Here is a 22,228-nt window from a genome sequence, read left to right as displayed (position 1 = left end):
TTTAATGAAAACCATACTTTAAAACATTGAACATATAGCCTATTAAATAAATTAGTAAACATAGTTATACAATTTAGGCCAAGTTAAATAGGTTGTGTCAATCTTTGTTTAAATCATAGATAGTTACTGCTGTTGGTCCATGGTTGACTGCAGGGCTGAGAAGCGCCAACTTCCTGTTCTTACCTGCTTCAAAATAAGAGTCAACTCGCATTTGGATAGTAACCGACTTTTATTGTGAAGGCGCACAGGAAATGTTCTGTTTGCACACGCACTAACTTGACTGCCTTAATGTAAAGAGAGCCGTCTCCTTCCTGTTTTTAACCGTTGGTGAAGTTAGACGCTATAATCGCCGCACAAAGCACAGATCCCGAGCACACATCTTTCACCGGCCAAAGTGGAGGGTAGACTTAATAACTTACTCGCCTAAGACTACATTCACCCGCATTTGGAGAGTGTTAATGTAGAGCCCTCTAAGCAGTATTGTGCATAGCTCCTCTGTGTCTCAAACAGACATCATCTGCTCATTAGCACTGGTGCGACTGGACTTGAATTCATCATCGCACGTGATCAATTTCAGTAGCAAATGCGATCAAAACTGTCGCACTGTACAGCCCTGACTGTACACTTAAAAAGTTATATTATAATCAATACAAGGGGTGGGTTCCGAAAAACCACTCTGCAGTACTACCAGGAGAGGACGCGAGAGCGCAGCCTTCACTGATAAGTGACTGAAAAGATATACACTTTTTATTTTTATTTTTTTTCAAAACGAAAAGTTTACCAGCAAAAAATGTGGCAAGAAAACAGCCGAGCTGTCTCTATCAAAGGGAAGCATTAAAATAACATTGTGACAAACAACCCAATAGTGTGTGACAACCGATCCATTGATGGGGTTTGTTGTCACAATGTGTAAGGGTGTCTTTGATGATTAATTTCTTCTTTATTACAATAAGTTAGAAAAAGTGAGGGGTACACATTCCAAGCCAACACCTTAACCCATTGATGACGGCTGCTGCGCAATGCCACATTGTATCTCCTGCCTGATACTGCGTTGCGCAGTATTGTTACTTTATCTAATTTTCATGGCGTGCGCAACATAGAATGCAACGTCATTGGTTCAAATACACATGAGGTGGGCTTTGTTGATTTTTTAAGACCACGTGACCACCCAAAAAGTTTGTGGTTTGCCGAAAATCACGCCAATCAAAAAATTAATAAATAAATAATAATAATAAAACTAGAACTGCAAGCAGTTGTGAACGGGGGCCAAGCCTCCCACGCAACTCGGGATCGGGCGTCGTCGTCCGCGGCGCCGGCCCCTCGCTTCACGGAATCCGGGGATGTAAAGTTTTTGAATGTGGGATGTTTGGTGTGGAAGTTATAGCCCCAAACGCGTTTCCTTTGCTTTTTGTGGTTTTGGCGCCCCCTATGGATGACATTCGCAAAACTACGTTAGATAGAAAGATGCAGCTCAATGTACCAAACAAGTGGATGTCAAGTTTTTGAATGTGCGATGTTCGGTTGGGGAGTTATAGCAAAATCAAATTGTCATCCTCTCCATTGTAAAGACACTTTTTTGAATTTTCCCATTTTCCCGCCGAAAGACTTAGGAAATGGCGAAAACAGGCAACAAAATTGAAAAACTCTTTTTTTTAATAAGTCCGGCCCACAAAGGAATTTCTTGCCCATATTTTGGCCATAGGCTCAGGTATGCCCCATGATAGTCTCCCTTCAGTTTCAAGAAAATCCCCTTTTTTTTTTTTTTTAAGGAATTTTCGCGAATCTTTAAAGCGCTACCGTTTGGTCTTCCAATGGTCGTAAAAAAAACTATTTGACCCACTTTTGCTCGTGGTAGTCGGTAGAGTATAATGCTTTTGGTTTCGTCCAAATCGGGCAAGAACTGTAGGAGGAGTATGTTTTGGTGACTGACACAGTTTTTGCGACGTAGCAAAAAATCTATCCTATCGCAAATGGGCGTGGCCTATCTCAAAAGATGCAGCTGACTTGTGGGCATCTGTGGATATAAGGTTTTTGACTGTTGGACTTTCGGTGCGGAAGTTATAGCCCAAAACGCCTTTTCCTTTGTTGTAGCGCCACCTAGTGGCCGGGATGTCTGAATTTTTTTGTCTGCGTACGGGGTACGGACCTGGATATGCCCTGGAAGTGGCATGTCCCTTTACGGTTTGGGCTGCAGCACCACTTTTACGCGGAGAAGAATAATAATAACTAGAACTGCAAGCAGTTGTGAACGGGGGCCAAGCCTCCCACGCGACTCGGGATCGGGCGTTGTCGTCCGCGGCGCCGGCCCCTCGCTTCACGGAATCCGGAGATGTAAAGTTTTTGAATGTGCGATGTTCGGTGTGGGAGTTATAGCCCCAAACGCGTTTTCTTTGCTTTTTGTGGTTTTGGCGCCCCCTATGGATGACATTCGCAAAACTACTTTAGATAGAAAGATGCAGCTCAATGTACCAAACAAGTGGATGTCAAGTTTTTGAATGTGCGATGTTCGGTTGGGGAGTTATAGCAAAATGAAATTGTCAACCTCTCCATTGTGAAGACACTTTTTTGAATTTTCCCATTTTCCCGCCTAAAGACTTGGAAAATGGCGAAAACAGGCCAAAAAATTGAAAAAATCATTTTTTTAATAAGTCCGGCCCACATAGGAATTTCTTGCCCATATTTTTGCCATAGGCTCAGGTATGCCCCATGATAGTCTCCCTTGAGTTTCAAGAAAATCCCTTTTTTTTTTTTTTTTTAAGGTTTTTTCGCGAATCTTTCAAGGGCTACTGTTTGGTCTTCCGATGGTCGTAGAAAAACTATTTGACCCACTTTTGCTCGTGGGAGTCAGGAGAGCGTAATGCTTTTGGTTTCGTCCAAATCGGGCGAAAACTTTAGGAGGAGTATGTTTTGGTGACTGACACAGTTTTTGCGACGTAGAAAAAGATCTATCCTATCGCAAATGGGCGTGGCCTATCTCAAAAGATGCAGCTGACTTGTGGGCATCTGTGGATATAAAGTTTTTGACTGTCGGACTTTCGGTGTGGGAGTTATAGCCCAAAACGCATTTTCCTTTGTTGTAGCGCCACCTAGTGGCCGGGATATCTGAATTTTTTTGTCTGCGTACGGGGTACGGACCTGGATAAGCCATGCAAGTGGCATGTCCCAACCCTTTACGGTTTGGGCTGCAGCACCACTTTTATGTGGAGAAGAATAAGAATAATAAAAGGCCCAACAAAAACAATAGGGTTCCCTGCCCCGCAGGGCTTGGGAACCGCGTTGCTCTGCAAAACGCGGTCCCAGCCCTACTCGGGCTTGGCCCCCTAATAATCCCTACAAGAACAATAGGGTTCCCTGCCCCGCAGGGCTTGGGAACCGCGTTGCTCTGCAAAACGCGGTCCCAGCCCTACTCGGGCTTGGCCCCCTAAATACGCCAGCTGTGTCGGCGATAGTGTATTACAGAACAGTTAGTGGCGTTCAGAGCGCAGAATCAAGGTCTACTATAGGCTACTGACAAATCACACAACACATTGCATCTATTTATTAACAATATTTATGAATTTAGGCTATATTTTGCTGCTCCAACTCAAATTCAGCCCAGCCAGGCGATAGTTAAGTTTCAGTTTAGTTTTCATCTCCGTGGTATACAGCCGTTTGGACCAGCTGATCGGCTCCCGACAGCAGGAGTCAGTCTGCGTTCCAGTTGTACTGGGAAGTCGGATTCATGGTGCCAGTGATAACTGAACTAAATAATAAAATAAAGCTATCTTCTCCTTCCTATATCTGTCTAAAACCTGTGAACCTTAACTTTTAAATGTATTTTATTTCATGTTTCTATGTGCTACACATGCTTAGATATTAAGGTTTTGGTAAACTTTACAATTCATACTATTTTTTCAGAAAACCCTCAGGCATTAAGGACATGCATCCTAGACTGCCATAGTCATCAATGGGTTAAGCTTCAATTTAATGTATGAATGACTATTGAAAGATGTTTAGGTGATGAGCAATTCTCACTAGAGTAAAACGTGTGCCTACTAGCCCCGGTCTCCCCTACTTCCAAGGAAAATGCGCATTTGTTTGTCCTTAGGAGCATTCATTTTCTTATAACAAATCAATGATATCATTGTTTTGGTGTTTTCATTATTTATGACAATCAAAATTCTGAACCTTGTAAAATATCTACCACATATGTATATTTAAAGGGGATGTGAGACATACCACTGTTCTCTGTTTGTTGGGAAGGAAGACCCTGACTATGGGCTTCTGAGGGGAACGAGGGTTTGCTCGGTTGGCATCGGTGGGGGTCTGCAGGACAGCCAAGGTGTTGGGGGCTGAGGGAAAAGCCTGAGCCGCCCCTCCAACCACACAACCTCCCATTGTGACATCCAAAAGGGCTGGTATTGGAGAAGGAGAGCAGGAAAAGTCTGTACCGTTGCCCATGGCCTCCAGCAACTGCTGCTCCCTCTGCTGCAGGGCGTCCAGTTTACTGGTGTACTCCTCATAGGCCTGAAAAAGACCGCTCAACAGCTTTAAAACGTGCTGTTTATTTCTGCAACAATATTGATTGAGCCAAACCAATCTTACCTCTAAATATATGGAAGGAGGGTTGTGTTCTCCTCCAAATTTGTCCAGAAGAGCCTCTAAGTGTTCTTGTGTCAGCTTAATCATCTGTTTGATATTCCAGATCTGTGGGGAAACACTCCAAACAATTAGTATCTTTCATTAAAAGAAGACATATTTAATCTTATACCGATTTCTGCCAAAAACTGCATAGCATTTTCAAAAGTTGTTGTTTTTCAAATGTGCACTCATATACAGTCCCCTCCAATAGTATTGGAACAGTGAGGCCAATTCCTTTATTTTTGCTGTAGACTGGAAACATTTGGGTTTGACACAAAAATATGAATATGAGACAATAGATCAATATTTCAGCTTTCATTTCCAGGTATTAAACTCTGTATCTGATACACAACTGTGAAGAAAGCATTATTTGTAAAGGAACACCACATTTTTAGGTGAGCAAAAGTATTGGAACAGATAGACTTAAAATACATTTAAGTGAATAAGACTTAATGTGCTGTTGCAATCCTTCGCTTGAAATAACTGCATCAAGCCTGTGACCCATTGACATCACAAAACGTTTGCATTCTTCTTTTGTGATGCTTTTCCAGGCTTTCACTGCAGCCTCATTCAGGTGCTGTTTGTTTTGGGGGGTTACTCTCTTCACTCTCCTCTTTAGCAGGTAAAATGCATGCTCTAAAGGGTTAAAGTCTAGAGATTGACTTGGCCAGTCTGAAACCTTCCATTTCTTGCCCCTGATGAACTCCTTTGTTGTTTTTGCAGTTTTTGTTGGATCATTATCTTGCTGCATGATGAAGGATCTTCCAATCAGTTTGGTTGCACCTTTCTTTAAATTGGCAGACAAAATGTTTCTGTAAACTTCTGAGTTCATTTTGCTGTTGCCATCATGTGTTGTTGTCAAGATGAACCTTTACAAAAGTGATGGGAAGGCTAAAGTTTGGCGAAAGAAAGGATCTGCTTATGATCCCAAACATACAAGCTCATCTGTGAAACACGGTCGAGGCAATGTCATGGCTTGGGCTTGCATGGCTTCTTCTCGGATGGGCTCATTAATCTTCATTGATAGGGCCCTATGAAATCCATTTTATTTTTTTCCAAATTTCGTTTTATTTTTTCACAAATTCAGTTTTTTTCCGTTTTAATCTCATGATTTCTATTTTTTTAACAATTAACACTCATTTCATCATCAGAACAAGTGTCTAAATAATGCGAACAAATGATATTCTAACAATTTAATCAGATATGAGAATCACAATATTGCACTGTTTTTAGTGCTTAAAAAAAACGAAAAAACTGATTTGTTGGGTAGGCTATAACAGAAAATAAAGCCATTAATTTTGTGCTTCAAGTGAAACATTAAATAATATTTTTTTACATAAATAATAAAGTCCTTATAAACTTTTCAAGAAGCTGGACTTGAGTGAATATTGGACAGGTGGGACAGCCCTCACCTCAACACCAATCTACAGTCTATTGTGCGACGGAGAGCTAGTTATCATTAGCATCAGTGTTAGCCGACGTCACGGCAACAGCTGAATAATGTAACACATTACACAAGTTACACTACATGAAAACAGCGGGCTGTAGACGCTAGAGTTATAATTGCGTGTAGGAAACATTGTTGAGACTGGAATTACGTACCGCAGCGGCCGTTCCATAAAACACTCCCTTTAGCAATGGCTGAATATAAGACCTCCCTGTGCTGTGTATCTGCGGGAGCGAGTGGCATTAATAACTTAAAAACAGTAAAAGTTTAACATGATTACGTGCATTTAGATGCTTTAATCATATGCCGAATTTATAAACAGACCATATTATCAACAATAAATTTAATTATGTACATGTCAGAGTTACGTGTATGAATAAATTAATAAGTAAACATTGAATAGACAGATTTGTGAAAGGGGTTTGGCGCCGTGTGTTACATAACCGTTACTGCAGCCAGGCTCTACTTTTCACGGCAGTATATTGGTCTTTAGATGTCGCCAAACCAAAATTCCTCCCTAGTTCTACTTTAACTTCAACCGTGTTGTTTCCTTTTGCCTTGGAAATTGAATTTCACCAAAATAATGGCGAATTCCGTGACATTCTGTGTTAACAGCAGATTCCATTTTTATTGCCCGATTCCGTCCGCGTTTTCGTTATCGTCCGCGTTTTCGTTATCGCGGAAATCATAGGCATTGATGATTTAACACATAATGGCAACAGCAAAATGAACTCAGAAGTTTACAGAAACATTTTGTCTGCCAATTTTAAGAAAGATGCAACCAAACTGATTGGAAGATCCTTTGTCGTGCAGCAAGATAATGACCCAAAAACACACTGCAAAAACAAAAAAAGGAGTTAATCAGGGGCAAGAAATGGAAGGTTTCAGACTGGCCAAGTCTATCACCAGAGTTAAACCGTATAGAGAATGCATTTTACCTGCTAAAGAGGAGACTGAAGAGAGTAAACAAACAACAACAAAGAGGCTGCAGTGAAAGCCTGGAAAAGAATCACAAAAGAAGAAGGCAAAAGTTTTGTGATGTCAATGGGTCACAGGCTTGATGCAGTTATTGCAAGGGAAGGATTTGCAACAAAACATTAAGTCTTATTTACTTTAATTTATTTGAAGTGTATCTGTTCCAATACTTTTTCTCACCTAAAAATGTGGTGTTCCTTTACAAATAATGCTTTCTTCTCAGTTGTGTATCAGATCCAGATGTAAATACCTGGAAATGAAAGCTGAAATGTTGATCTATTGTCTCATATTAATATTTTTGTGTCAAACCCAAATGTTTCCCGTCTACAGCAAAAATAAAGGAATTGGCCTCAATGTTCCAATACTTTTGGAGGGGACTGTATCTCCGTTTAAAGCCTTGTTAAGATCCCTTTTTTTTTTGGTATCACTCCATGGAAAAATCCGTTGAGGCATTTGTTTATTAGTTGTGAGAATGGCTTCATTTTGCAAAGGAACTCCCAATATATGATAGACCTACATGGCTTATAATAGGCCTATCTGGATTCATTTTACACAAACACATTCGTTCTCGCACTTCATAGTATGTGTCGACGGAGTCGCCGTTTCTCCTTTCTCCACTGTCTGTGCGTGCGGATGGGTCAGAGTTTGCGTGGAGGACCGCTCATTCTTCCGCCAAGTTTGTTTTTTATAAATCCCAATGTTTGCGTAGAAAGTGGCGTGCGCCGTCTTCTGGGCATACCACTCGAGTTGTACAAAAAAAAAAAATCAGGGGGGATGGTGGATTGGAATTAACGTTTAGGGACAGATAATTTGTGCTGATGACAGCGCATATGGTGGGAGACCAACGGTGTACCCTTAAATAATTATTATATTATATTTAGGGCTGTCAAATTAACGCATTAATTTCGATTAATTAATCACAGAAATTAACGCGATTAAAAAAATGAACGCAGATTAATCGCACTTCTATATTGCCCTCTGACCCGGTGCAAAAGAGGTGAGGCGATAGCGGAGCTGCACTGTAGCTTGCATACACGGCCCGCACGGGATTAAAGAGTAAAGAAAGAAGCAGGGGAAAGGGCCGAGGGCTCTATGGATGTGTTATGGGCTGCTCCGGGCAAATAAGTATGAAGGTAGGAATACGTCTTGTGTTATTCTCCGCAGTGTCTGTGCATTATTGATTTAGTGGGTGCCTAATTAACAATATACAGGTCCTTCTCATATAATTAGCATATTGTGATAAAGTTCAATATTTTCTGTAATGTACTGATAAACATTAGACTTTCATATATTTTAGATTCATTACACACAACTGAAGTAGTTCAAGCCTTTTATTGTTTTAATATTGATGATTTTGGCAAAAAAGTAAAGAAAAACCAAAAATCCCTATCTCAAAAAATTTGCATATTTCATCCGACCAATAAAAGAAAAGTGTTTTGAATACAAAAAAGTCAACCTTCAAATAATTATGTTCAGTTATGCACTCAATACTTGGTCGGGAATCCTTTCGCAGAAATGACTGCTTCAATGCGGCGTGGCATGGAGGCAATCAGCCTGTGGCACTGCTGAGGTGTTATGGAGGCCCAGGATGCTTCGATAGCGGCCTTAAGCTCATCCACAGTGTTGGGTCTGGTGTCTCTCAACTTCCTCTTCACAATATCCCACAGATTCTCTATGGGGTTCAGGTCAGGAGAGTTGGCAGGCCAATTGAGCACAGTAATACCATGGTCAGTAAACCATTTACCAGTGGTTTTGGCACTGTGAGCAGGTGCCAGGTCTTGTTGAAAAATGAAATCTTCATCTCCATCAAGCTTTTCAGCAGATGGAAGCATGAAGTGCTCAAATCTCCTGATAGCTAGCTGCATTGACCCTGCCTTTGATAAAACACAGTGGACCAACACCAGCAGCTGACATGGCACCCCAGACCATCACTGACTGTGGGTACTTGACACTGGACTTCAGGCATTTTGGCATTTCCTTCTCCCCAGTCTTCCTCCAGACTCTGGCACGTTGATTTCCGAATGACATGCAAAATTTGCTTTCATCCGAAAAAAGTACTTTGGACCACTGAGCAACAGTCCAATGCTGCTTCTCTGTAGCCCAGGTCAGGCGCTTCTACCGCTGTTTCTGGTTCAAAAGTGGCTTGACCTGGGGAATGCGGCACCTGTAGCCCATTTCCTGCACACGCCTGTGCACGGTGGCTCTGGATGTTTCTACTCCAGACTCAGTCCACTGCTTCCGCAGGTCCCCCAAGGTCTGGAATCGGCCCTTCTCCACAATCCTCCTCAGGGTCCGGTCACCTCTTCTGGTTGTGCAGCGTTTTCTGCCACACTTTTTCCTTCCCACAGACTTCCCACTGAGGTGCCTTGATACAGCACTCTGGGAACAGCCTATTTGCTCAGAAATTTCTTTCTGTGTCTTACCCTCTTGCTTGAGGGTGTCAATGATGGCCTTCTGGACAGCAGTCAGGTCGGCAGTCTTACCCATGATTGCGGTTTTGAGTAATGAACCAGGCTGGGAGTTTTTAAAAGCCTCAGGAATCTTTTGCAGGTGTTTAGAGTTAATTAGTTGATTCAGATGATTAGGTTAAGAGCTTGTTTAGAGTACCTTTTCATGATATGCTAATTTTTTGAGATAGGAATCTGGGGTTTTCATGAGCTGTATGCCAAAATCATCAGTATTAAAACAACAAAAGACCTGAAATATTTCAGTTGGTGTGCAATGAATCTAAAATATATGAAAGTTAAATTATTATCATTACATTATGGAAAATAATCAACTTTATCACAATATGCTAATTATATGAGAAGGACCTGTAGGTTCAAAACAGTATCTCTCAATCTTCTTCTGTGTCTCACTTTTGTTTGCTAGCTGCAAACGGACACCCACCCCCTCTCACTCTTCCTAGCATATGCCTGTCTTTTTTCCTCCTTTGTGTGTGTGTGTGTGTCTCAATATTTTTTGCTATGAGTAGGACGGTGAATGAATCGGCATAGGCTATGCGCACCGCACCTGTGGCAGTGCAGCGCTGTCTGTTGTGGGAGATAGACAGTCGTCATTTAGCCTGCCTGTTAAGAGAGACGGGGAGAGGGAGAGGGAGAGAGGGAGGGAGAGAGAGAGAGAGAGACGGTAGCCTATACAGTTGTTTATAAACAGGCATAAAAGTGTCATATAAGTATGCGATTAATTTAGATTAATTAATCACAGAGCCTGTAATTAATTAGATAAAATGTTTTAATCGCTTGACAGCCCTAATTATATTATATTCAGTGCAATGGAGTGGGGGAGGGGGGGGGGGGGGAGGCTGCCAGTACTCCCTTATTCACATATAAGCTTGCAAATCCGTAAACCATTGTTATATTCCGAATCTTTAGAGTGAAGACGCAGAGATTGAACAGCCGCTCCATTCAGGTGTTGTGCTGATAGAAATAGGCCTAATAGGTGGGCAGAGAGCAAACCCGGATTATCCATATAAAGGATCGGGCGAGTGCCCTGGGGCACCAGCCAAATATAGCCATTGGGGGGGGGGGCACCAAATGATCAGGACAATGATTAGACCCTAAAAATATTTTTTTCATATTTTATATCGGCCATATACTGGAAGAGACACAAACATGTACAACATGAACCATTGTTAAGATTATTAATGAAAAAAAAAATATTATTTTGACTTGGGTGTAAGCAAAGTGCCCCCATCATGGACCAGTCCACAGTGACAGCGGCGCCAAATTTATGTAAACAAAAGCCGCGATTCAAAATGTTCCTTCAGTCTGAAGTTTTTTTTGCCGGCAAGAAATGGGGGAATAAGTTATAAAAGGTAAGGTAAGGCTTATCATTATTTCTATCTGCTAATGTGTAGCTGTGGTGATTTTATAAGCCGATGTGACGCCACGAAGGTGTGCAGAGTGACCAAGAGAGAGACACTAGGCTCATTAGAGCCCAGTTACGGCTTGAGAGTAGCCGAGTGCAGACGGGGGAGTGAGCAAAAGCCTGACTGAAGCCCGACAGCTCCGAGTTGGGTCAACTTGCATGTGCCGTCGGTAGTAGCGTCTTTATTGCGGATGCAGTTCGTTTTCTAGTATTATTTTGAAGGCCTATTAAAAACATATTCGTAGAAGAGCTACACATACTACAACCGATTAGAAGCAGAATATGAAACCAATAGGAGTAAACACTTCAAAAGCAATCGGCATTTTCAAAACAACAAGAAACAAGATATATGTCCATTCCCCACACATCTTATTTTACGAGATAAGTCTACTTTTAAGTGATAAAACAATACTTTTCGATCCATATAAAGGAGGTTTAGTATTTCTCCCTTTGCATAACAAATATGATAGGCCTAAATAAAGTTAAAGTAGGTTCAAAATATCAAAACATGTATGTAGGCCTAATAAAATATCCCTTTTTAAGAGATGAATATCAGTGTTTCCCCCAGTGCTGTATAGCTAAGGCGGCCGCCTTAGCAACGCCAGCCCCCCGCCTTGACTACCGACCGACCCCCCCACCCCAATTTATTTTTTTGTGCTGCACAATTAATGTACTAGCCAGCGCGATGTGTGCTTGTGCATGGTCATAACTGCGCGAAAGGCCGCGATTTGCGGTAAATAAATGTGCGCATGTGTCTCCAAGCGTTTCTCTATCTTTCAGCTGCTCTGTGTCTGCAGCTTTGCACGCGCAATTGTACCGCACCGCGCGCGACTACGGCATGCACGCGGGAGAGTTAAACAAGCAGAAGCAAACCGACATTTAACCGGTGGCGATAATAAACGCAGTGCGGTTCTATGGGGATATTTAGCTGAACAGAAAGAAGTGCTCTGTAAAGCTAAAACAGTTTGGAGACTCCCCATCACCGTGGCAACACAACCTACACTCAACAAAAATATAAACGCAACTCCCATTTTTCATGAGATGGACTTAAAGATCTAAAATTCATTCCAGATACACAATATTACCATTTCTCTCAAACATTGTTCACAAATCTGTCTAAATGTGTGATAGTGAGCACTTCTGCTTTGCTGAGATAATCCATCCCACCTCACAGGTGTGCCACATCAAGATGCTGATCTGACATCATGATTAGTGCACGGGTGTGCCTTAGACTGTCCACAATAAAAGGCCACTCTGAAATGTGCATTTTTTTGCGTTATTGGGGGTCTGGGGACTCAGAACCAGTCAGTATCTGGTGTGACCACCATTTGCCTCATGCAGTGCAACACATCTTCTTCGCATAGAGTTTATCAGATTGTCAATTGTGGCCTGTGGAATGTTGGTCCACTCCTCTTCAATGGCTGTGCGAAGTTGCTGGATATTAGTGGGAAGTGGTGCACGCTGTTGTATACGCCAGACAAGCACATCCCAAACATGCTCAATGGGTGACATGTCCGGTGAGTATGCTGGCCATGCAAGAACTGGGACATTTTCAGCTTCCAAGAATTGTTTACAGATCCTTGCAACATGGGGCCGTGCATTATCTTGCTGAAACGTGAGGTGATGTTCATGGATGTATGGCACAACAATGGGCCTCAGGATCTCATCACGGTATCTCTGTGCATTCAAAATGCCATCAATAAAATGCACCTGTGTTCTTCGTCCATAACAGGTGCCTGCCCATACCAAAACGCCACCACCACCATGGGCCACTCGATCCACAACATTGACATCAGCAAAGCGCTCACCCACACGACGCCACACACGCTGTCTGCCATCTGCCCTGAACAATGTAAACCGAGATTCATTCGTGAAGAGAACACCTCTCCAACGTGCCAGACGCCATCGAATGTGAGCATTTGCCCACTCAAGTCTGTTACGGCGACGAGCTGGAGTCAGGTCAAGACCCCGATGAGGACGACGAGCATGCAGTTGAGCTTCCCTGAGACGGTTTCTGACAGTTTGTGCAGAAATTGTTTGGTTATGCAAACCAATTGTTTCAGCAGCTGTCTCAGTGGCTGGTCTCAGACGATCTTGGAGGTGAACCTGCTGGATGTGGAGGTCCTGGGCTGGTGTGGTTACACGTGGTCTGCGGTTGTGAGGCCGGTTGGATGTACTGCCATATTCTCTGAAACGCCTTTGGAGACGGCTTAAATGGAGAAATGAACATTCAATGCACGAGCAACAGATCTGGTTGACATTCCTGCTGTCAGCATGCCAATTGCACGCTCCCTCAATGCTTGTGGCATCTGTGGCATTTTGCTGTGAGACAAAACTGCACATTTCAGGGTGGCCTTTTATTGTGGACAGTCTAAGGCACACCTGTGCACTAATCATGATGTCAGATCAGCATCTTGATGTGGCACACCTGTGAGGTGGGATGGATTATCTCAGCAAAGCAGAAGTGCTCACTATCACACATTTAGACAGATTTGTGAACAATGTTTGAGAGAAATGGTAATATTGTGTATCTGGAATGAATTTTAGATCTTTAAGTCCATCTCATGAAAAATGGGAGCAAAAACAAAAGTGTTGCGTTTATATTTTTGTTGAGTGTATCTATCACCTCAGACAGCGCAGAGAAAAGTTTGATGAATGCATGAGAGTGATGGCCCAGGCACCTTTCAGTAAGTTTACAGAAGTGCCACACTGTTACTGTCTTTGACCTTTGGATAAATGTATTTAGTATTTTTAAGGGGAAAACACATTGTATTTATTATTTCAACTATTGAGTTATTTTTCAAACAGCATGCTAGTGTAGGCCAAGAAGATTTATTTTCTGAATGTTCAATGCTGCTTTATTTGCAGGGTTCGACATAACGTATAGCCCGATGGCCCGGGGCCAGTAAAATCATATGCAGGGCAAGTTGATTGGCTAGTCACTGTCCCGCCCGGGCCAGTGACTGGCCAATCACAGTTCAGTATCTTTTTGTAGACTACATCATGGTTCATTGAAATGCGCGTTGAGAGTCGGAATGAAAGCAGTGTTTATTTAAGACTCAATATAATAAACCTAATATAAAATATATTTTTTTAATGAAAGGCCAGTGGACAACCGATGCGTGGGCGTTTTGACAGGCGGAGCAACAAGCGGGTGCACTCTCTCTCCGTTGGCAGAGCTGCCTGCCGTCCGCCTGCGAGTCGACAAATCAATCGACTTACTCTGCCCCCTTTCTTTCTTCCCACAGCAGAGGTTGAGGTGCAGAAAATGATAACTGCGCTTTTCCTTTATCTGCCGCCGTAATGTTGCAGTATTTGCATGCAAGCCCCAATGGTAATACAAATGAGAGGCGTTATTTAAACGCTGTGAATGCGTCTCCGGTGATTGTGTCGGTTGTAGACAGAAACGAACGGAGGGACTCCGCTCACTGTACAGTTCCTATAGTCGCGCAGTTTGGCACTGTGTTTTCAGGCTCGAGACATTCAATCAGATCGCGGAAGTCTTTCCCATTGAAATCGCTAACGGGGAGAATATCCCCGGTTATTATTTTAGCCACAAACCACAGTTCATCTGCGCGGCGGCTCACTCGCTGGCGAGATCACACGGTGAAACGCTGCTGTGATCGGACGAAGGCATTGTGTGTTTCTAAGGTGATTTAACATCATAGTCTTAGACGAGCGTTTAACTTATGCTGCATATTTTGCACTGCACTGTTTTGTATCAATAGTTTGAAAAAATGGTCCCACACCGGACTCTTACGTGAAGCTGACGCTTCATGGAGAAGTGATACTCCTGCAGCGCGCTCACGACCAGACGTGAACTCGTACACGGTGAAATCTCCCATTCAAAAAAAACGGCATAACCCACTGATTTTCGGATTTCTATTCTATTTTTAAAGTCAACTTGAGCGCAAGTGGAAAACCGGTCATTCGGTCGACACATTCACATCCCTGATGCATATAGAGAAAGTAATAAAAACAGCCTACCACACCACAAAGAATGATCAGACCTTCATCTCTTATTTATTTTTTATGTTTGAACATGACTTCTGCAGGTGAACTATTCATTAAACTGCCCAAATTCAAGAATAAAAACAATCATCAAACTTTAACTTTAAACTAGAAATCCCGCGGAGATTTTGAAAGTACGGGCCGCCCGTGTAAATCGGGGAAGGGAAAAAATCACGGCCGACCCCCGTGGTCCGAGAGGCGTTATCGTGGAGCAATGTGAGCTGTGCACGTCTGACAAATGATAAGTCGATCGGAGTCAGGGGGAAAGGGGCGTGGCCTGGCAAACATTGCGTTGGTGAATGACGGTTTTCGCATTTGTGGTGCCCCCTATGGGTTAACCTCGACAAGCTTAGAGGGCCACGCTAGCACATGTCTTCTGCACGTATCCTGCAAGTTTCACGATGATAGGACCTACGGTCAACGAGTTATGGCCAATTTGTAATTAAGCCCCGCCCCTGCGTAAACATTTTAGTCAATGGCGGCCATGTTTTCCAAGCTATCCTACTAATATTTTTCGGAGACGTGCGTCATAGTCCCCCGGGGCTTTGTGATAAATTTGGTGTCGATAGAGTAAAACTGGAAAAAGTTGTGGTTAAAACCCTGTTTTTCAGTTTATGCTAATTAGCCGAAAATATTTCCAGGTTGACTTTTATGGTCCAAGAGGTTTTTTGTAGAGCACCCTAAAATACACCTGCGTGAGAAATTTCAAGTCAATCGGACTTACGGTGTGCGGGGCGTGGCCTCTCAAACTTTCTTCAGTCTGGGTTTAATTACAGCGCCCCCTAGCGGAAATCAAAAAAAAAATTCCTTGAGGCTATATTGTAGAGCACCATGAGCTGTACAAGTGTAATCAATTTCAAGTGAATCGGAGTCGGGTGACATTTGTGGCGCCCCCTATGGGGTAATCTCGATAAACTCTGAGGGACATGCTACCACATGACTTCTGCACATACCCAGCAAGTTTCATGATGATAGGAGCTATGGTTAAGGAGTTATGGCCAATTTGTGGATAAGCCCCGCCCCTGCGTAAACGTTTTGGTCAATGGCGGCGGGAAAAAAAATCATGGCTGACCCCTATTGTCCGAGAGGCTATATTGTAGAGCACCATGAGCTGTACATGTGTAAGAAATTTCAAGTCAATCTGAGTCAGGGGGCATTTGTGGCGCCCCCTATGGGTTAATCTCGATAAGCTTCCATGGACATGCTACCACATGACTTCCGCACATACCCAGTAAGTTTCATGATGATAGGACCTATGGTTAAGGAGTTATGGCCAACGTGTTATTAAGCCCCGCCCCTGCGTAAACGTTTTAGTCAATGGCGGCCATGTTTTTCAAGTTGTCCTACTAATCTTTTACGGGTATGTTTATTGTAGTCCCCCGGGGCTTCACGAGAAATTTGGTGTTGATACAGTCAAATTGCAGAAAGTTGTGGATAACGCGCTGTTTTTCACTTTATGCTAATTAGCGGGAAATATTCCCTGAAGAATTTTTATGGTCCCAGAGGCTTTTTTGTAGAGCACCCTAACATACACCTGTGTGCGAAGTTTCAAGTCAATCGGAGTTACGGTGTGCGGGTCCTCTCAAAGTTCTTTCAGTCGGGACTTCATAACAGCGCCCCCTAGCGGAAATTCAAAAAACTGTATAATAGCACACGATTCGGGGTAGGGACGGACGTTCTGTGAAATTTTTGTGTTTCTACGTGCAACGGTGTGGGAGGAGTAGCAGCTCAAACATTTGAAGAAGAAGAAGAAGAAGAAGAAGAAGAAGAAGAAGAAGAAGAAGAAGAAGAAGAAGAAGAAGAAGAAGAAGAAGAAGAAGAAGAAGAAGAAGAAGAAGAAGAAGAAGAAGAAGAAGAAGAAGAAGAAGAAGAAGAAGAAGAAGAAGAAGAAGAAGAAGAAGAAGAAGAAGAAGAAGAAGAAGAAGAAGAAGAAGAAGAAGAAGAAGAAGAAGAAGAAGAAGAAGAAGAAGAAGAAGAAGAAGAAGAAGAAGAAGAAGAAGAAGAAGAAGAAGAAGAAGAAGAAGAAGAAGAAGAAGAAGAAGAAGAAGAAGTATGGTGGAGAGTAATAATTACGGGCCCTCAATACATTGAGGGCCCGTACTTATACTGGCCGACCCCTTCAACATACTTTCAGTTGTAGGCTTCAAATTCAATATGTTTGCCTGGTTTTATATTATGTGTATGAGCAATATCAATATTTCATATAATTAACAAAGAAAAATAACCAAATCTAAAGGGAATATCAATACTGTTACAGTAGAGATATTCCCTTTAGATTTGGTTATTTTTCTTTATTTTTCTAATACAGGTATTATAATTATTGACACTGAATTATGAAGAAAAAAAAGTGTGTGCAGGGCCAGTGAAAATATACAAGGGGTCAGTAAAACTCGGATCCACTGGCCCAGCGGGCCAGTAGGAAAAAAAAGTTATGTTGAACCCTGCTCATTTATCAACAGTGCGTAGAAAAGGTTCTAAATTCACTCTTACGAATGAAATTTAGTATGTGCTTAAGTACAAAAAAAAAACGGTATTTATCAAACGTGCGCTGGCCTATCGTACGCACACCAGTAAGTCATCACTCTTGATAAATCCCACATGTTCTTAAGTACCATGCTCGTTCACGCTCAGACCATTTGCATTCAGAAACGCCTCCAATTAACCATATATGGTCACAACACATCCCTTTATCAACCATGTGAATGTGTTTTATCCCTCTTCGCTACGATGGCAAAGAGCGCAACGAAAAGAAACTTCTCCAACACATGAATGGAAACCCTTGTAAACGAGGTTGAATCAAAGCAAAACATATTTTGTTGGCTCACTTAGTGCAGGCATTAAAACAAAAGAAAGCTTGCTGCATGGGAAAATGTGATATTTTCGAGCAAGTTGTAAGGCAACGGCATTGTTTGGGGTCCGCGATCTGACAACTTTACGTGCAGTCATTCATAAACTCTTTCAATAAATAAGAGATGAAGATAAGTTCCTAACAACATTAGAGTTACTGAGTGAAATGAGTGATCGGCGAGTCTGGCGAGTCACCACGGCTCGTCCAGCTCACAACTGAGTGCTGTCAGATGAGACGCACAGAGAGCATCGGAGGGATCCTCTGCTTCAAAATATGTAAACGTGCGACACATTTAATGAATAATCAATTAGAGCTTACCTAAACATAAGTGTGCCATATAACTATTTATTGCATTTAGGATTTTAGCTCATTTGGACGCTGTTTTGACCGTCTGTATATTGATATATTGGCGATATTATATCTACTTTTTTACTGAGTAGCCACGAAACGCAGTGTTCTTAAAGAAACTCAGATTATAAAACAAGAGGTCCAAAACACAGATGATGATTAAACAAATGTATGACAGCTTCACGACAGCTGGCGTCGTAAAAATACAACCGCTTTTGTCCAAATGGGCCACCAAGGGACCAAGTTACTCGTAGTGGCTTTAACTAAAAGAGAAATAACCAAATCTAAAGGGAATATCTATACTGTTACAGTTTAGATTTGGTTATTTTTCTAATATAGGTATTATAATTATTCACACTAAATTATGAAGAAGAAAAAAAGTGTGTGCAGGGCCAGTGAAAATGTACATGAGGCCAGTAAAACTCGGATCCACTGGCCGGCGGGCCAGTAGGGAAAAAAAGTTATGTTGAACCCTGATACAGCTTGACATTTTCTTTTGTTATTGGGTTCCTTTCCTGGCTGCACCCTTTGGATAACATGTGACAACCATCCCCCCAAAAATTGTGACGACCAGTGATGCCGGTAACGCGTTACTTAGTAACGCGTTACCGGCATCGGACCTCTTTTTTCAGTAACGAGTAATCTAACGCGTTACTATCTCCAAACCAGTAATCAGATTAAAGTTACTCATCAAAGTCACTGTGCGTTACTTTTTCTGTCATTTTCCTTAGTGAAACATTTTACATAACTGCACAAATGACTGCGATTGCGATTTAATGTAAATAAATGTGCGCACATGTGTCTCTAAACGCTCCAACTGCTCCTCTCGTCTTTTTGGTAGCGCCCCTCGTCTCTGACATGCAGCGTGTGTGTGGTGTCTGTGTGTGTGTGTGTGCAGCAGCATTACGGCCGAGTCTAAGCTGAACTGTGGCGCAAAACAAACGTTCCCCCCCTCCCATGAAATATAGCGTCTGGCGTCTGCTATGGGGATATTTAGGATTCGGGTACGGTGACGTTGAAGAGATAGAAGTGTTTAAAACTTGGAAACGTATAGTCACGTGGCGACCGGTGGCCGCACACACCCAGTCTATCAACACATGAGACATCGCAGAGAAAAGTCTAATTAATGCATGAGAGTGAAGGGCCAAGCACATTAAGTTTAAAGACACTGCTACTGTCTTTGCACTTTGGAGCAATGCATTTATTTTCATGGGGGGAAAAAGGTTTTTTTTTATTACATTTTTCAACCCATAATTTTTATTATTTTGAAAACAGTATGCCTATAGGCTACTAGCATACAAGCTTTATTTGATATATTTTCAATGATTCTTAATATGTGCATGTTTTAAATTGAGATATATGGGTTTCAAAACCTGTAAAGTAACGTTTAAAGTAACTTTAACGTCATTGTAAAAGAGGGTCACCCCTCAATTGATCTTTCGAGGTTAAATAAAGGTTACAAATTTGTAATCTAACTTAGTTACTTTTAACATCAAATAATCAGTAAAGTAACTAAGTTACTATTTTAAGGAGTAACTAGTAATCGGATTACTTTTTCAAAGTAACTGTGGCAACACTGGTGACGACCAACCCCAACTGGAATTTATTGCTAGCATCAAGGCCAACAACCATCTGACAACTAATTAGCTTGCTAAAAACAATCTAAACTATTCACATTTTTTTTGGGTAACAAGTGTTTTGTTATAAACCCATTGTGTAAAAGCCTAGAAGAAAAATACTGAGGAGCTAAATATTTTCAATTTGACATGAAAAACACTAACAGTCCTCTCACCTCAAATGCAGCAGTCTAACTCCAAGGAAGAATATGTAGGTGACCTCTGATCCCAGTTGTGGATATTTACATACCAACATTTAACAGACAGCGCCTTCTGGTTTCCGAGATATAACGATTGTGACAACCTACCCGTGTGACAAATTACCCCGTTCTCCCCTATGTTGCAGACATACAGACCAAGCTGTTGATCAGTTCCTGGATGTTTCGGATCAACCACTTTAATATCAGAAATCTATTCCATTTCTATGACATTAATCCTTCAATGGTTGTCAGGGTAAAAAAACTCAACTGTACTTCAATTATGACAACTGTCATTTAACTTTTGAATGTTGAAGCATTCTAGAGTAGACAGCAATCACAAAGTAGGCTACTATTTAAATTGCCAGTTCTCTCAGCTTTACTGCATAACGTTTTACAGAAACTGTTTAGGGGCTCCAGCACTTAATCTGAATTGTATCTGCTGCCCTTTTTCAGTCTGTCTTTGAATATTTCATGAAAGTGGAAACGCTATACTTTCATATTTGTTTACACTTTGATACATTCAACCATTGAAGGAGACATTTGCCAAAAGTATTATGGAACACATTGGCAGGTCTTTAATGCATGACTAAGACATATTTTATTAGTTATACTATTTATTATAAATTGACTGCAAGTGTCCTGCTTAAGTTATGTAGCACACTGCCATGGTACAACAGGCTAGGCTACACCTTACTATACTATGCTTCAAATGATATTGCTGTGTGTGTGTGTGTGTGTGTGTGTGTGTGTGTGTGTGTGTGTGTGTGTGTGTGTGTGTGTGTGTGTGTGTGTGTGTGTGTGTGTGTGTGTGTGTGTGTGTGTGTGTGTGTGTGTGTGTGTGTGTGTGTGTGTGTGTGTGTGTGTGTGTGTGTGTGTACACGATGATTGTTCTGCCTGTAATGGTAATAGCCTACATGGAACCTGTTAAGCTAAATTACGCTTCAGAGTGCAGGACCTGAGTTAGCCTCCTCCTGGCCCCTCCATAATGATCTCCCCTTTGAGGTAAAGCTCTCAGTGGAAAGTGAAAATGAAACGTTGGGCAAATGAGAACCCAGCAGAAAGCAAAGCAGTGTAATTGCGTGTCTTTGTTGCGTCAACAGCGGTATGTGTGTGAGTTCTATGTCGGTGCACCAAGCTGCAGCTGCAGTGAGCCTGGAAACGAAGCCAGGAGCGGACGAAATAATGCAGGCCCGAAATAAACACAGGCTTTGCCGAGCAAAATCTTCTCCTCCTGCTCGCAATTCTCCGTTCACTGATAGACCAGCTCTCAAATGAATGGTTTTCATGCCGTGCACCACATCCCACAAGACCTATGTAACAGCCGGTGTTTCCTGATCATTTCCATTCTATTAGCGCTACATTTGGCCCATGTCCCCTACTTAGCTTCGACCCGCTACCCGTTCGCCTAGGCGCTGAAAAATTACCTCCTCATCCTGCGGACCTCCGGGAATCCCCGCCGTGCAGGAGGCGTCCAGCCCGGCACCCAGCTCCTCCAGGCCCGGCTCCCCGCCCGGCACCCGCTCCGCGCTGTCTCCGTTAAAGACGGGCGGTGGGGACTCGGCGCTGCTCAACGTCGCCATTTTGAACTGTGGGAAAGTGAGTGGAAAATAATAGAGGAAAGCGCAGGCTGGGACCGAGGACAGAAGGGGGAGACAGAGACGCAGGACGGAGCCTCTGTACCGGATCGACGCTGGCATAAATAACTTATGCGTTTAACTGGGCGGCAATTATTATTGGTTTGATTATCAAGGGCTGGTCAATGATATGCTACATTTTGAAGTGTAATCCTTCCTCACACTTTACAATAGGCTAAACTGAGGTTAAAAATACTAAACTATAGCATAGATACTAGATAGGCCTTGGCCTACTAGTGACCATAGTGCTCAGTGGCGTTTCTAGGTGTAAAAAACAGGTGGGACTCAGACAACAAAGAGCCCCCCACCCTCCTATAAAAAAATTGAGCTTCAAAGATACTTTCTCGCATTCTGTCGATTTAGCATAATAGTTCCTCTTTAAGTAAAAAAGACAGCAGAAAATTACATGTGCCGCTATAGTCTTTGGCCTCTGACAGCCAGCTACAGAAATTTCAAGGTGGAGTTTTCCTTCCTTGTTGAGAAGCTGACTTATCGTTTCTCTTGCATGACATAACCTTCACTTGAATGAGGACTGGATCTTGAACGATCAAAAAATGTATATCTATTTCAAACTGATTATGCAAACTGCAAATATTACATTTTTCTCACGTGGAGCAAAAAGTCCTAGTAGCTCCAGCAGCAGCTGTGTGCAGCGTGAA

General features: G+C 42.3%; 1 protein-coding gene across 1 annotated transcript in view; it reads right to left on the bottom strand.

Moving 5' to 3' along the window:
- Nucleotides 1-21,550, bottom strand: part of braf (B-Raf proto-oncogene, serine/threonine kinase) — a 115,064-nt gene extending 93,514 nt beyond the window's left edge. The window contains exons 1-3 of the mRNA XM_080050984.1: nucleotides 21,360-21,550; nucleotides 4,585-4,686; nucleotides 4,219-4,506 (exon numbers count right to left, since the gene is read on the bottom strand). Coding sequence (XP_079907110.1) covers nucleotides 4,219-4,506; nucleotides 4,585-4,686; nucleotides 21,360-21,515 — 546 coding nt within the window. The 5' untranslated portion in view covers nucleotides 21,516-21,550. The remainder of the gene's footprint in view (nucleotides 1-4,218; nucleotides 4,507-4,584; nucleotides 4,687-21,359) is intronic.
- Nucleotides 21,551-22,228: the final 678 nt, after the last annotated feature.

Source organism: Ammodytes marinus, assembly GCF_949987685.1.
Source record: "Ammodytes marinus genome assembly, chromosome: 22".
In the NCBI taxonomy this organism is placed as follows: Eukaryota; Metazoa; Chordata; class Actinopteri; order Uranoscopiformes; family Ammodytidae; genus Ammodytes; species Ammodytes marinus.
Note: the sequence above shows the minus strand (reverse complement) of the source record. Positions and strands in the feature narration are given on the sequence as shown.